The 14,583-nt window shown below is 45.9% G+C and overlaps 1 protein-coding gene across 4 annotated transcripts in view; it reads left to right on the top strand.

The window, feature by feature from the left end:
- Positions 1-11,357, top strand: part of STAU1 (staufen double-stranded RNA binding protein 1) — a 35,660-nt gene extending 24,303 nt beyond the window's left edge. The window contains exons 3-16 of one of the 4 annotated variants that reach the window (XM_073682638.1): positions 399-523; positions 1,401-1,469; positions 3,017-3,155; positions 4,992-5,133; positions 5,213-5,378; positions 6,668-6,763; positions 7,080-7,292; positions 7,482-7,625; positions 7,705-7,848; positions 8,012-8,087; positions 8,210-8,529; positions 8,786-8,908; positions 10,292-10,377; positions 10,588-11,357. In XM_073682638.1, the coding sequence (XP_073538739.1) occupies positions 399-523; positions 1,401-1,469; positions 3,017-3,155; positions 4,992-5,133; positions 5,213-5,378; positions 6,668-6,763; positions 7,080-7,292; positions 7,482-7,625; positions 7,705-7,848; positions 8,012-8,087; positions 8,210-8,529; positions 8,786-8,908; positions 10,292-10,377; positions 10,588-10,675 (1,931 nt within the window). In that variant the 3' untranslated portion in view covers positions 10,676-11,357. Of the gene's footprint in view, positions 1-398; positions 524-1,400; positions 1,470-3,016; positions 3,174-4,991; positions 5,134-5,212; positions 5,379-6,667; positions 6,764-7,079; positions 7,293-7,481; positions 7,626-7,704; positions 7,849-8,011; positions 8,088-8,209; positions 8,530-8,785; positions 8,909-10,291; positions 10,378-10,587 lie in introns of all 4 variants that reach the window. The other 3 variants (XM_073682636.1, XM_073682640.1, XM_073682639.1) reach the window with 3 other exon arrangements.
- The last annotated feature ends 3,226 nt before the right edge of the window (positions 11,358-14,583 follow it).

Here is a 14,583-nt window from a genome sequence, read left to right as displayed (position 1 = left end):
CCGCCATCATAATAATCAGCTCTCCTTTCATCACTGCCGCCATCTTCATAATCAGCTCTCCTCTCATCACTGCCGCCATTTTCATCATAATCAGCTCTCCTCCCATCACTGCCGCCATCTTCATCATCATCAGCTCTCCTCCCATCACTGCCGCCATCATAATCAGCTCTCCTCCCATCACTGCCGCCATCATCATCTCCTTCCTCGACCTCACCTGCTATCACCACCACGTTGCTGCTGTTGCTCCACTATAATCCTAACCCCTCCACACCTAATCCTCCCACCATGGCGGCTGCCATCATTCTCACCACTCTCCCATGATCTTCATTGCCCTCTTTCTGCCACCATGTTCACCATTACTACCACCATCTTCACATGTTGCTTCACGTGTCTTCCAGTGTCTTCTAACATGGCAAACCCCAAAGAGAAAACCCCGATGTGTCTGGTGAATGAGTTGGCCCGGTATAACAAGGTTCAGCCTCAGTACAAGCTGCTTAGTGAACAGGGTCCGGCTCATTCTAAGGTAAGTGCCCCATTCTCCCAGTGCCTCGTCTTATGTATTACCACACTTGCCCGTGCTCGACTGCCTTTCCCTTCCCACTCTTCACAGTAATACTGAAGTCTCACAGCAGCACAGAGTCTTTACAGCTGCTGTAGGATGATTGGCTGTTGTTTCTCACCTGTAATCTGCTGCTCAGGACTTGCTATTACCTGGTAGCATCCATACCCAAACTACACCTGCTGTCCAGGGTTCAGGATGGCTGCAGTGTGCAGGCAGGGGCAAAGAGCATTTTTGTTCGGTTAATCCTTCATACAATGAAAGGGTTAATCTGTACCAGCTGTGCCAGGATGTGCACCCTTGTGGATGACCAGAATTGCTGCTGGGATGCACTGCTAAATTTTTCTTGGGAATGGTGGGGGGTTTCCGAGATTGGACTCTTACAATTTATAAAGAGATGGAAACTCCCTGGGGTACGGCAGCCCGAATCCTGAGCGGCGGGAGAATTTCCAGTAATAATTTTCTATGGTTGGTTATTTTTGCTTTCCTGATAATGTGACCCCCGCCACCCCCCCCCCACACACACTGCCAGTTTCTTATGTTGGGGTTGCAGTGTGGGTGATTCAGGGGGACATTTAGCCTCGATGGGTGGGAATATTTAGACCACTGTACACAGTGCATTGATGAGCGATGTCCGGGGAGGGTGTAGGAAGGGAGCGACTCTTGTCGGTACACTACAGACCAGATATGACTGCTTCACAATGGCGTCAGTATGTATGTGGGGAACGGGAAGGTGAGGAAGGGGTTCTGTGCTGATTTGGCAGATGGTAAGTGTCCCTGCCTGTATATTGTAGCTGATCTCTACATTGTAACCAGGAGCCTCTTGTCTCCCACTCCTCAGGTCATCCCCTTAGGACGCTGGCAAGATTACAGTCTTCTTGAGAGAGTGGGAGAAGATCGCCCAAAACAAGTGGGTATTCAGCTCTTCTGCTTGTCTTCTGATGGAAAGTTCTCTGCTCTTTTGGGCTGTGACTCCCCTCCCCTCTTTCCAAGAATCTGAATGTATTGACGTTTCTGAAGCTCCCTGTGGGGCGGGCGAGGATATATGGCATCCGGACCAATATATGCATGGCCAAAAGTATGTGCCCTCTTCTGGTCCTTGGCAGCCCAGCAATGTCGCCGTATCTGCAACAGCAAGAAAAAAAATGCATATGGAATTATGTATACTGCAAGTGTGTACACACCCCAACAGCTGACCTTTTAAAGAGTAAACATTTGAAATTGTTTTTTTTTTTTTATTATCACATTTCATTGCCAAAATAATTCATTGGTTGTCTGTGTCCTGAGCCCTCCACCCATCGATCAAAATCTCACCACCTGACAAGTGCGCAGCTCAGGAGACAGGAGCATGCAACTTTTGCCTGAGTGTGCATACACCCAGGAGTACGGATTCAATAAGAAGCCTGAGCTTTCTATTGAATACGTACCCTGCTCTGTGTGCTCGCTCCTATTACCTGAGTTGCGCACTTGTGTGTGGGTGTGGGTGGGTCTGTGGGTTTGATCGATCGGAGGGGGTATCAGGACCAGGACACCCAACGATCTGCTTGTATTTATTAGAGCAATGAAACGTGAAAAAACATTTCATAGGTTTAGTTGCTTTTTAAAGTGAAAGGTAATAACGCACAGGCAAAACCTCAAACCCCAGAGGGTGTAAGAATCCTCTGTCCCCAGGTTCAACACTCACTTCTGACTGGAATCCGCCTGGCTGAGCAGCTACACTCTGATGCTACCATGGGCAATGGTACAGACTCCCGGTCTTCATGGTTTTGGTTTTTTAGGTCTGCAGCTACATTGACAACTAGGAGCCTCTCACTTTGTGGCTGCCGTTTGGGGAATGGTCTTTTGCATTGCTTTTCAGCCAAAAAAAGGAAAACCTAAAGAGTGGAGACTACATCCAACCGCACTGTGGTCACCCGCAACCCCCTACCTTTCAGACATCAGGCCTACTGCCAGTGTCCTCCAGGTGTCAAAGTGCAACCATCTGCAGTCCAAACCTCTCCCCCTTGACAGCAGAGCATGTGCCTCATTAATCCAATTTCCACAGCAAATTCTCAGACATTAGAGCCACGTCAAAACACCCATAGCCAGCTCATATTCCCTCCCAAATATAGCAGTGAACCCCATTTTCCAAGAGCGGCAGGGGGTGTTGTGTACATATACTTTTGGCCATGTATTTAAACATGATGGAGGTCAGCACAATTATATTTTGTCTTACCTGGATGGATGAAGACCCGCCTGCAGCAAGGTTTGGTGTTCTCTTTTAAATTAGACTTTTAAAGTGATTGGCGCTCCCCGTATCATTGTGAGTTGGGTGTGCTGGTAACACAAGGCCCTCTATCAATGAGGTATCTGGAAAAGCAGTTCTGGCCGATGACGTCACATTTCTTTTTGTACCCTTTGTCGCTTTCCCCTCTCATGTTGACTGTTGTGGTGACTTTTGCCTTTCTCTTTCTGCAGATGTTCACCGTGCAGCTTACTCTTGGGGACCAGTACTGGGAGGCTGAAGGGACAAGTATTAAAAAAGCCCAGCACGCCGCAGCCGCCAAAGCCTTGGAGGGGACAAAATATCCCAAGCCAGCAGCCCGCCCTTCTCGCGGTGAGGGAAAAAATCCAGGTACAAGTTTACAACCTTCCAGGGCCTGTAAACATGTACTGTGTGATGTGCGGGACCTCCAAGCCCTGCGCCTATTATTGAGGGGGTGGTATAGATAGTACGCTCCATAGTCACACACAGGGCTTGTAGTCATTCCTATGGGGAGGGGATATATGTGACTAATTTGTGAACCGTGGAGCTGGATTCTGATTTGTGTTCCTATTTAGTGTGTAAATCCCCCATTTGTCATTGATCATAGTGACGTTTTCTCCGCAGCCCCTGTCCACAAATGTACTTTGCTGAGGAGCAACTGTCCTGGTCTTAAGTGAGGTGTTACAGATGTCTATGTAGCTATGAGGGCCCTGACACTGTGACCCCCGGAGTCCAGCTCACCCACTAGACATTATATGTTGTCACATCTGCTGCGTCCTCTTAAGGACAACCAGTGAGACTACATCTGTTAAACACAAGCGCCTTCTCCATAGTCCATCCTAGAATAGGAAGAGCTCCCATGCCAGGCTGGCACAGTCTTCTGAATTGGTGGTTTGATTTTCCTGCCGTTTCTAACATCTCTGCTGCCGGTCAGTGAATGGGAACATTTTTACTTTACTTCCAGAGACTGAAAAACCTGTTCTGACTTGAGGAAACCCTTAGAGGGTTTGTCCCTTTTGGTGACAATTTTCTTTCCTTTCCTTCTTAATTGCATGCATTTTTAGCTAAAATTATTTTTTTGCAATTTGGTTTCATTAAAAATGTTGCACCTTTTTGCCTTCTGCAGCTGCTGTATTGTTCTGGCTACAGAATGAGTTAACTTAGAGCACGCCAGTGAGATCATTCTGATAATCTGACAGTAGAGCTTGTAATCACCCCCCCCCTTTTTTTTCTGAACCTTTCTAAGGTGATTTATGACTACAGAACACATCAAAGTTGAATGTGCACAGAAAATAAAGAGCCTGTGAAAGCCAAAAAGTGCAAAGATTTTAATGAAACTGCAAGAATGATCATTAGCTCTAAATACATGGACTTGAAGGGAATCTGTCACAAGGTTTTTGCTGCCCCATTTGACATTAGCATTATGAAGAGACAGAGACCCTGATTAGTGATGTGTCACTGACTGGGCTGCTTGCTGTAGTTTTGATAAAATCACAGCTTAATCTCTGGCTGATAATCACTAGAGGAATAGTAAACCTGCTGCCATGTAGTCCTCCATATTCATGAGCTCTGTATAACCCGCCCCCATCACTGATTGGCAGCTTACTGCCTATCCGAAAGCAGCCAATCAGTGGTGTGGGCGGGGTTATATAGGGCTCAGCATTCAGCTGAGAAAACTGATTTTTTTTTCAAAACTGCAGCATGCAGTCCAGTAAGTGACACATCGCTGGAATCAGAGGCTTTGCCCCCACATCAAGCTGCTCTCGGATGCGGCAGCAAAAACCTGGTGACAGATTCCTTTTCAAAAAAACAATGTTGTCCCCATCGATGGACAACCTTTTAAGGAGCCCTGCAAATTTGTGGGCATGGCTGGTTCAGCGCAGGCTTTACAATTCAGTGACAGCATGCAGATTTCTGAAAAATATTGAGGAATTGAACGTCAAAGGTCTGTTACAGTGTCATCTCTTCAGGCTTAGTTTAGAAAAGGCTACATTAGCCCTTTTGTTAGTCCTTTGGGAGGGCTAGACTCTCTTGTGGTGGCCTGTATCATCACTCTGCTGTCCCGTTCCCTATATTAGTCTTGTGTTCCCCTCTTGTGTGCGGCCTGAATGTTGTATGGACATATGTGATGATGGTGGCTGCTCCTGCCTCCGCACTGATGTTACAAATGATCCATTGTTTTTACAGATAGCATAACTCCCACCGTGGAACTGAATGCACTATGTATGAAACTGGGCCGGAAACCAACCTACAAGCCCCTGGACCCTTACACAGGCATTCGCTCCTCCTACAACTACAACATGCCGCGAGGAGGCGGCTACCCCCCACGGTGGGTACACTGTGCCGCAGACCAGAGCAGGGAGCTTGTCTATGTCTCATTACTGATCACATTGTCTCCTTTTCCCCAGGTACTTCTACCCATTCCCAGTCACTCCCATCCTCTACCAGGTCGAGTTATCTATAGGCGGACAACAGTTTCACGGTAAAGGCCGGACACGTCAGGCAGCAAAGCACGACGCAGCAGCAAAAGCCCTGAAAAGCCTCCAACATGAGCCTCTTCCCAGTAAACCTGAGGTATTGTGGTGGGGGAGAGGCCTTCTGACTGAGCACTCTACCCCTAAGCCTCAGGCGGTTTTAATTACAGCCAGATCTTACCTTCCCATACACATGCAGACCTTAGTCTGTAAGAGAGGATTCACGTTGGAAGGTTCCTGGCAACGAGAAACGCTTTACTGTGGCTGCAGGGTACACATGAATTGGCCAATTTATGCGCTAAGATTTCTCAGTTATTTCTATTTTCTTAGAGCAGTAATGCCATTCAAATTTCATATATTTCCTGTTTCCATACTTAGCGTTGCAGAGTGCTACTTTAGGATTCTAGTGATGACCAGCCTGTGGCTGGTGCTCATAGGAGACTGGGATTTTTGCTATATACTACAATACTGTGATACTGCATTGTATAGTATAAGCTATCAGACGATCGCAGGTTCAAGTTCCCAGAGAGGGAATAAAACATTTTTTTTTTTAAAAAAAGTTGAAGATAAATTTTTTTTTAGAAAAATTCGAATCACCCCTTTTTTACCCATTAAAAATAAATTTGGTATTGCTGTGCACGTAAAAGTCCAGCGAATCAAAATGTAAAATGAATCAATCCAATTGGTAAACAGCTTAATGAAAAAAATATTGAAACACCATAATTGTGGATTATTTATTTTTTTGGTCACCTCAACACAATAATAATAAGAGATCAAAATATCGTATCTAGTTTGAAATGGTATCAATGAAAATGTCAGCTCAGGGAGCAATAAACAAGACTTCACCCAGCGCAGTTGACCGAGAAATGAGGAGTATCCTAAAAGCAAAACCCCCCAAAAACAATAGCGGATTTTTTTAGTTTATATTTTTTTGCATAATTTCAGTGCACTTTGAATGTTATTTCTTTCTAGTACGTTGAATAGTAAAGTGAACTGTGTCATTAAAAATTACAACTTGTCCCCCCCAAAAAAACAAGCAGCCCTCATTCATCAATATGGACTGAAAAATAATAATAATAAAAGGTTATGGCTCTTGGCTGAGAAGGAGGAAAAAGAACGAAAAAGCAAAAATGGGAAGGGGTTAATAGCAAGACCAAAGAGTGGCTGCAGATGCACAGGAATTTGTTATTCAAGCACCAGACAATCCTCAATGTGAAAATTGTGTAAATCGATCTTTGACTCTTTATAATTAAGGGCCAGACTTCGGGTGTGTATAGGACCCAACAGCCCCCTGTATAGGGGTGGTGGTTGCTTTGGGCTGGCACCTCGGCATCTGAGGTTTCGTGTCTGGTGTTTGGCTCTGCAGATAATCTTTTTTTTATTTCTTAGATTAATGGAAAATCCGATGAAGAGAATCTGAATAAATCTGAGATCAGCCAAGTGTTCGAAATTGCACTGAAGAGGAACCTTCCTGTGAATTTTGAGGTGAGAAGGATGCTGGAGGCCACTACTGCAATGGCGGCTTGTCTCCTGTAATATGATCTTCACTCAGTCCTAGTCTGTGCTCTGCGGCCACTGGAACCCTGTAGGGGTGCAGAAAACCCTGGCACTTCGCTGGCTGAGACTTCTTTCCATGTGCCCGCTGAGGACAGGATCTGTGATGCCAGACTGGTTCTTGCTCAGTCTGCCAGGCGGGAATATTTCCCAGCCTCATTGATGTCTGCCCCATAATGCTGCTTCGTTCTTAGTGTTCATTAAACTTGTATTAGTCATTGATGTTTCTGATATCCCGTTTCTGCAGGTAACAAAGGAGACTGGACCCCCGCACATGAAGAGCTTCATCACTAAAGTATTGGTCGGAGAGTTTATAGGAGAAGGGGAAGGGAAAAGTAAGAAAGTGTCCAAGAAAAACGCTGCCATTGCCATCCTGGAGGAGCTGAAGAAGCTGCCGCCTCTGCCAATCGTGGAGAAGCTGAGACCTCGCATCAAAAAGAAAACCAAGTCTATTGTGAAGGTGAGCCGCGGTGCGGGTATCGAGGGTCACTCATGTCAGATATCCCCCTTACCGCACACTGTCTCAAATGGAGGTCACCATGTTTTACACCACTGTAAAAAGTAACTAAAACTGTGACTCAGATTATAAAGGGGCGCTCCAGCAGTTTTTCCACCACTGAGGTTCGTCTGTTGTGTGTCACCCTCACAGCTCCCCACCAGCCCAGATTACGGCCAGGGCATGAACCCCATTAGCAGGCTGGCTCAGATACAGCAAGCTAAAAAGGACAAGGAACCGGAATACTTCCTGGTGACAGAGCGAGGTCTCCCCCGGCGTCGGGAGTTTGTCATGCAGGTGCGTTGTTTTTAGGATATGTCGCCCCCTCTATCTTTTCTGACTTTATAGCCTCAAATCCTCTTTCTGCTCCTCACAGGTGAAGGTCGGGAACCTGACCGCGGAAGGACTGGGGGCCAATAAGAAAGTGGCCAAGCGGAATGCTGCTGAGAATATGTTAGAACTTCTCGGATTCAAAATCCCTCCGGCTCCCCCCAAACCAGCTCTGAAGACTGACGAGAAAGTAGGTGCCCCCCCACCCCCCCCCGTGCTGGGACTTGCAAGCCTTGTGTTGGCTTGTTTCATGTCAGGGATATTGCCTACCTGTATTGTTTGCCGCACTATACACTATATAATCCCTCCTATATACTCCCTCGCACTCATCTATGCTTCCTTCTACTTTTTAGATGCCTGTGAAGAAACCTGGCGATGGGAGGAAGGTGACGTTCTATGAGCCTGGCTCTGGGGAGGACACGGCTAACAGTAAGTCCTGGACATGTGATGAATAATCAGGACTGGCTCCTTTATCTGACAGCCCAAAGTGCAGTTTTGTAAGTATTGTTCCCGCCTGCGTACATGATGAGCGTCTGTTTTGTTTTTGTCAGACAAAGACGATGAGTTTCGGATGCCGTATCACAGTCATCAGCAGCTGCCAGCTGGGATCCTACCCATGGTACCTGAAGTGGCTCAAGCTGTGGGCGCCAATCAGGGACTTCACGCCAAAGAATTTAACAGGGTGGCCCCTAACCCGGCTATCGCCACCGTGACGGCCATGATTGCACGAGAGCTGCTGTACGGTGGCACCTCCCCCACCGCAGACACCATCCTGAAGAATAACAACAACACTTCTGCAAATGTACTGCATGGCCCGCTGACTCGACCCTCTGAGCAGCTGCAGTACCTGTCCATTGTACAAGCGATCGAGGTAACTGCCCCGCAGAGACCCCGCATCGTCCAAGTACTACATATTTACTTTGAACATTTAGTTGGGTGCAGTCCAGCTTGAGGCTCCAGCCAGTATCTCTAGCCGGCATATGCTAGTATGTAGATCTTATACCTCCACTAATCACTGTACTAGTAATGTGCGAACTGGCTGCAATCTATGCCTGGAGGATGATGAGGGTTGTGGGTTTCTCCATTATTTAGCTGTTCTTCTCATTTCTGAATCTCTTCTTTCGCAGGTTGAATATAAAGACTTCCCGAAGAATAATAAAAATGAGTTTGTCTCTCTAATAAATTGCTCCTTCCAACCACCACTAATCAGCCATGGCGTGGGGAAGGACGTGGAATCATGTCATGATATGGTAAGATGGTGGCCAGGGAAGACGCCTATAACCGGGAGTCACTGGATTCTGATCCGAAAAGAAGTTAATTTTTGTCTTCTCCCCTCCCCAAGACTACCACCTTTCTATGTCAAACCACCTTATACCTAGACCCACTAGGACTAACCATCCCGTCTCCTCCCTCGCCCCTCTAGGAGTTAACCCATCCTGTCTCCTTGCCTGCCCCTCTAGGGCTAACCATCTCATCTCCTCCCTCACCCCTCTAGGACTAACCATTCAGTCTCCCCCCCTCGCCCCTTTATGGCTAACCATCCAGTCTCTTCCCTCGCCCCTCTAGGACTTAACCCATTACACCTCTTCCCTCCTCCTCTAGGACTTAACCCATCCCGTTTCTTCCCTCCCCCTCTAGGAATTAACCCATCCATCTCCTCCTTCGCCCCCTATGACTTAACCCATCCCATCTCTTCCTTCCTCCTCTAGGACTTAACCCATCCCATCTCCCTTGTCTCTCTAGGAATTAACCCATCCCGTCTCTTCCCTCGCCTGTCTAGGACTTAAAGGGGTATTCCCATTTCCAAGATCCTATCCCAATATGCAGTAGGTGTAATAATAATATTATTAGCAAATACCTACAATTAGAAATGTAGTATAGTATTTTTGATTCGCTATGTCTCTTTCCTCATGTGCAGGCTATACAGGACCTTAGGTATCCATGGTTATGTCCACTAGCAGCTAGCTAACGAACTCACTTTATCAGTGGACGTAACCATGGATGCCTAAGGTCCTGCGATGCCTGCACATGAAGAAAGAGACATAGGGAATCAAAAATACTATATTACATTTCTAATTGTAGGTATTTGCTAATATTATTATTATTACTCCTACTACATATTGGGATAGGATCTTGGAGATGGGAATACCCCTTTAACCTATCTACTACTTCTAGGATTTCACCCATCTCTTTCCTTGCCACGCTAGGATTATCTGCTCCCGCTTCGATATTTGCCGCTCTGGTGTTAACTGTTGATAAGCTTCTGACTCCCACAAAACACAAGAATGGGTGTCCCTGAGTTTCCTGTGCACATGGGTGAACAGCCCACTCTGTTCATTGTGTTTGGAACTGTTGACGATAAAGTACAGTGACATAGACAGTGAATAAGAGCAGTGGTCACATGTGCACCCCCACTACATTTCCATGTATTGGTGCTGTTGGATCCCCACAACAAGACAGGTGATAAGTTGAGTATGGAAAACGTTTATCCGCCTTCAGATCCTACCTCCGCCCCTCTTGGGGAAACCGCTTTTACCACGGCCTACCAGGGTTAACGTTCTCACCTCCAGGCTTAGGCACTCTCGCTCCGTGCCTTACGTCTCAGGGTAACCTTCTCTTCCCCTATTTTTTAGGCTGCTATGAATATTTTGAAGTTGTTGTCTGAAATGGACCAGCAGAACGCAGAGGTGCCGCGACCTGTGAACGGACCAATGTCAGTGTGAGTTATCCTCTGGGGTCACTAATATGGGAATGCATGGTATTGTGTGTATCATGTGGCCACTTCCCAGCACCCAACGGTATGAGACTATTATCATCGGGAAGAGGCAGCATCTCGTTAAGGGGTTTGATTATTATCCAAGCTATGGCTCCCAAACTTGGCCCGGGGTCACGTATACACTGATCATTTATAGTGTTTATTCCTGTGCAGGTGTGGGAAACCAGAGATGGAAAGTGACCCCCTCCTGAAAGCGGCAACTTCAAACCCACTGGGACAAGCGGTGAACAGCACGGCCTGAGGCGATCACATGACTGCGGTTATAGACGCTGCCGCCTTTCTTTTTATTTGTTTGTCCCCCAAGAATTTCAAAGTAGAAAAATCTGATTTTTTTTTTATTTTTTTTTTCTCTGAAGCATTTCATGAACGGGACATATCCTTGCGTGTGGCAGAGACGGTCTTTTTTTTTGTCTAGGATTTTTTTTAATGGCGCTTGTGGTTCCATAAATTCTTTTTTTTTTTTGAGCCCGAAGAAAGAAAAAAAAATGTGATGAAATGTAAAAGCGACGCCCCTTGTAGTCATGTGACTTGTTTGATTTGCACCCCGGGCAGTGTTTGTGGTCGCAGTTTTGGAAACAAAATCCCCCACCCTTCCCCCAACCTATTTCCCATTACTGGATTCATTAACTTCCCATTTCTCCGTGTGCTTTACACCACAACCTCTCCATGTGGGGCTGAAGAAAGGCCTCGTCTCTTTAAGCAATGTTGCTAGATGTGTGAATTGCGTGCCGCCATCGCTGCACGTACAGTACCTTAATGTCTATTTAAAGCTCGACACGTCCGGTATCGCTTCAGATCATTGTTTACGCTGGAATTTTTTCTCCCCATGGAATGTAAGTTACTAGTGTTTGTCACAAGAAATTAAAAAAAAAAAAACTAAAAAATTCAGCGACATCTCGAGAAAGCTGATTTACTGGCCTTGAGACCTGTGTATCCTCTTTATGCGGATGGCTGAGTAGTGGCACAGTCTCGGCCGATCCACTGCTACAATGTGTCTGGTGGACAAACCTTGGAGGGTTGACAGCCATCAGCTTTGCCAGTGAGCACAGAATTCAGCCCCCATAGCTGCTGCCAGTTTATATATAGTGCTGTGGATCACTCACTGTTAGAAGATGTAGGGCAGCCGGGCAGAGAAGTCTTGGGGGTCCACGTCTCAGTCCAATCCAGGTCACTCTCTGGATACCCTGCTCCCATATGACCGCTAACTCCACTTGCCTAAGGTCCAGACAGCAAAGCTTTTAGGAAATGTGGAACGTTGCATTAAATGCGGTATAGAGTGAATATCTAGCAGAGGGCACTATATGGCAGCACACAGAGTACAAACCGCTCCGCTACCATTCCTCTAGAACTGCTTAGTCCAGCCTTACACTTTACATAATGCCGTCATACAGCTCACTCCTGATCTCCCCCTCCCCATTATACACATACGGTCTGGCAAACCTAATGTTTTCTGAGAGGATAGTACGCCGCCACCAGGGGTCTTGACGGCTGCTTATCTTCTCTGATTATAAGCGTGTATCATTTTTTCACGTCGTAGCTCCTGGAGGCCTCCATATACATTAGATGGCCGGTCTGACTGACTAAAACTAGCAGGTTTGGATGAAATTAACGTGTTTGGCTAACGTTCCACTGATCATGATTACAGATTTTTTTGCTGCGCTGGACTGCCTCGTTCAGACAGATGAAAAGGTGATACATATTCATCTTGGATGATTTCTGCAGGATCGGCAGGCTCCCTCTGACTGAACAATAAAAGAAAAATCCGTCTGGGGACCATCGGTAGAGTCTACTCCTGCTTTTGTTGATTGAAATGTCTCTCCCATTTGTGTATATAGCAAGAGACCTGTCAATCACCTAGAGCGATGCAGGGAGAAGCCAGCCAGGGGCCACACCAGTCTCATCAGGTCTCTCCCTAAAATTCCCAGCCAGATCTTTAACTCCTTAATGTATGATTACGTCATGAAGCATGTCGGGGTATTTGTAGCGGGCTCAGGAGCTGAGCCTGCTCCACACAGGGCAAACTGGCATCTGCCTTTAACATCAGTGATTGTTAGTACCTGTTAACCTCCTAAATGTTGCTGTTATCCCCCTATAGCAGGATTTAAGCACCGTGATCCAGGTGCCCTTCTGCCCCCCTTGTAAAGCCCTCGCGGGGAGCAAGTATATTGCTCTGACAGCCGGGGGCCAGCTGAAGGCACCCATGCCATGTTAATTCTGTGATGTATAGCCAAGGGCTGGGCATTCTAGGAGACGCTCATTCTTACTATGTACAGCAAACGATTACAGGTTCAACTACCCTAAAGGGGAACAACAAACTGAAAAGTAAAAAAAAAACAAATTTTTTTTTCAGTCCCCAAATTAAAAAAATTTAAAAATACATATTTGGTGTCACCAGGTCAATAAATGTCTGATCTATCAGAATATAAAATTAACCCAATTGGTAAATGCTGTAACGAGGAAAAAATTGAAATGCAAGAATTGTTGGTTTTCCATTTGCTGTAAAAAACAAACAAAAAAAAAAAAGATGCCATCAAAACATAATGTGTACCCTGAAATGGCATCAATTAAAACAAGCCCTCACACAGCTCCACTGATGGGAAAAATAAAGTTATAGCTCCAAAAAGTAGCTAAGAAGGCATTAAAAGTAGTTTAAAAAAAAAAACCATAACTACGTTTGGTATCTCCGATAGTATTGATCTGGAGAATCATTTATACTGCACAATTAACGCTGTAAAAAGAAACCCCAAAAGAACAATGTCAGGAACGCGAGGCTTGTTTTTCAGTTTGTGCATTTGGAATTTTTTGTGACGTTTTCTCTTTACTCAATGTGGTAAAATCAATGGCGTCATTCAAAACTACAACTTGTCTTGCAAAAAAATGAGCCTTCGTATTTCTGTCAGGAAATAAAGATCAAAAAGTTATGGCTTTTCGGAAAAAGGGAAGGCAAAATGCCAAAACAAAAATTGCATCCTTAAGGGGATAAACTGTTTTCTCTGAAACCCTGGAGTGTTTCAGAGAAAAATTATAATGAGCTGCAATCAAGCTGCCAGACTTTATTGAAGGGGGGAGGGGAGTTGGTAAGCCCCCAGATGGTGGGCAACTTTCATCTAAGGTGTATGGGGCGCTTTTAGATTTAAATGCACTCGATTCCCTTGTATTCAGGGGAGATGTGCTCTAGACTTCTGACGGCAGCCTAATAGTGTCTGGCCACAGCATACTGCTCACTTCCCATTAAATACAGACCTGCTCAGCTGAGCCGAACATGCATGAGTATGGAGGGCGTATGAGATATGTCCGGACATCTGTCAGCTCTTCTATTTAGGCTTTGGAGTGTCTTCATTGCTTCAGGTTTCCAAAGCGAAGACTCTAAGCAGTTGAAAGAAGAGACCTGACCATTCTTCCAGCGCCTTCCACTTGGCAAGCCGCTCACGACCGAAAAGACCCTTCAGGACAAAAAAAAAGGCTGGTGTATCCTGAAGCATCTTCCTTCTGATTAACGCGCTGGGTATGCACACATGTAAAACGTGTGAACGTACCATAAGACTGATTTTAAGCACGACTTTAATGTCTTGAGTTACTCCATAGAAGCCATGGTGGTGTGCTGGCTCCAGCGAGGGAATGGATATTTATTTATTAAGCTTGCTTATAGAGGATTTGTTAAAAAAAAATAGAGTTAAATATCATGTAAAAAAATCTATGAGCTCCCCTTATTCTGCTGCTCTTTTCCATTTTGTGCTGCGTTGCTCCATTGCAAAGATATTCACATTTGTCTACTGGAGCACAATATGTGAAATCTCTGTAGTAGACTGGGCGTCTTCTCTGGGGGTATGCGCTTCCACCCCTCCCTCCCAGAGTCTGCCAATCACAGCTCAGCAGCTGATGTAGCAGCCTATCAGTCTGGACACTGCCAGCTGTGATTGGCGGCCTGTGGGAGGGAGGTGTGGAAGCGCGTACCCCCAGAGAAGAATCTGAAAAAACGCTCAGTCTGACTACAGAGATTTCACATGCTGCGCTCCAGAAGACAAATGTGAATATCTCTGCAATGGAGCGACGCAGCACCAAAAGAGCGGCTTTAAATATTCTCCACCGCTTTAGAGGTTATTATCACTGTACCCATTTCTATCTATCTGTAGGATACTGGAGTGTTGG

This window comes from Phyllobates terribilis, unplaced genomic scaffold (genome assembly GCF_046119375.1).
Source record: "Phyllobates terribilis strain yellow unplaced genomic scaffold, ASM4611937v1 Scaffold_5__5_contigs__length_657084704, whole genome shotgun sequence".
Classification (NCBI taxonomy): domain Eukaryota; kingdom Metazoa; phylum Chordata; class Amphibia; order Anura; family Dendrobatidae; genus Phyllobates; species Phyllobates terribilis.
Note: the sequence above shows the minus strand (reverse complement) of the source record. Positions and strands in the feature narration are given on the sequence as shown.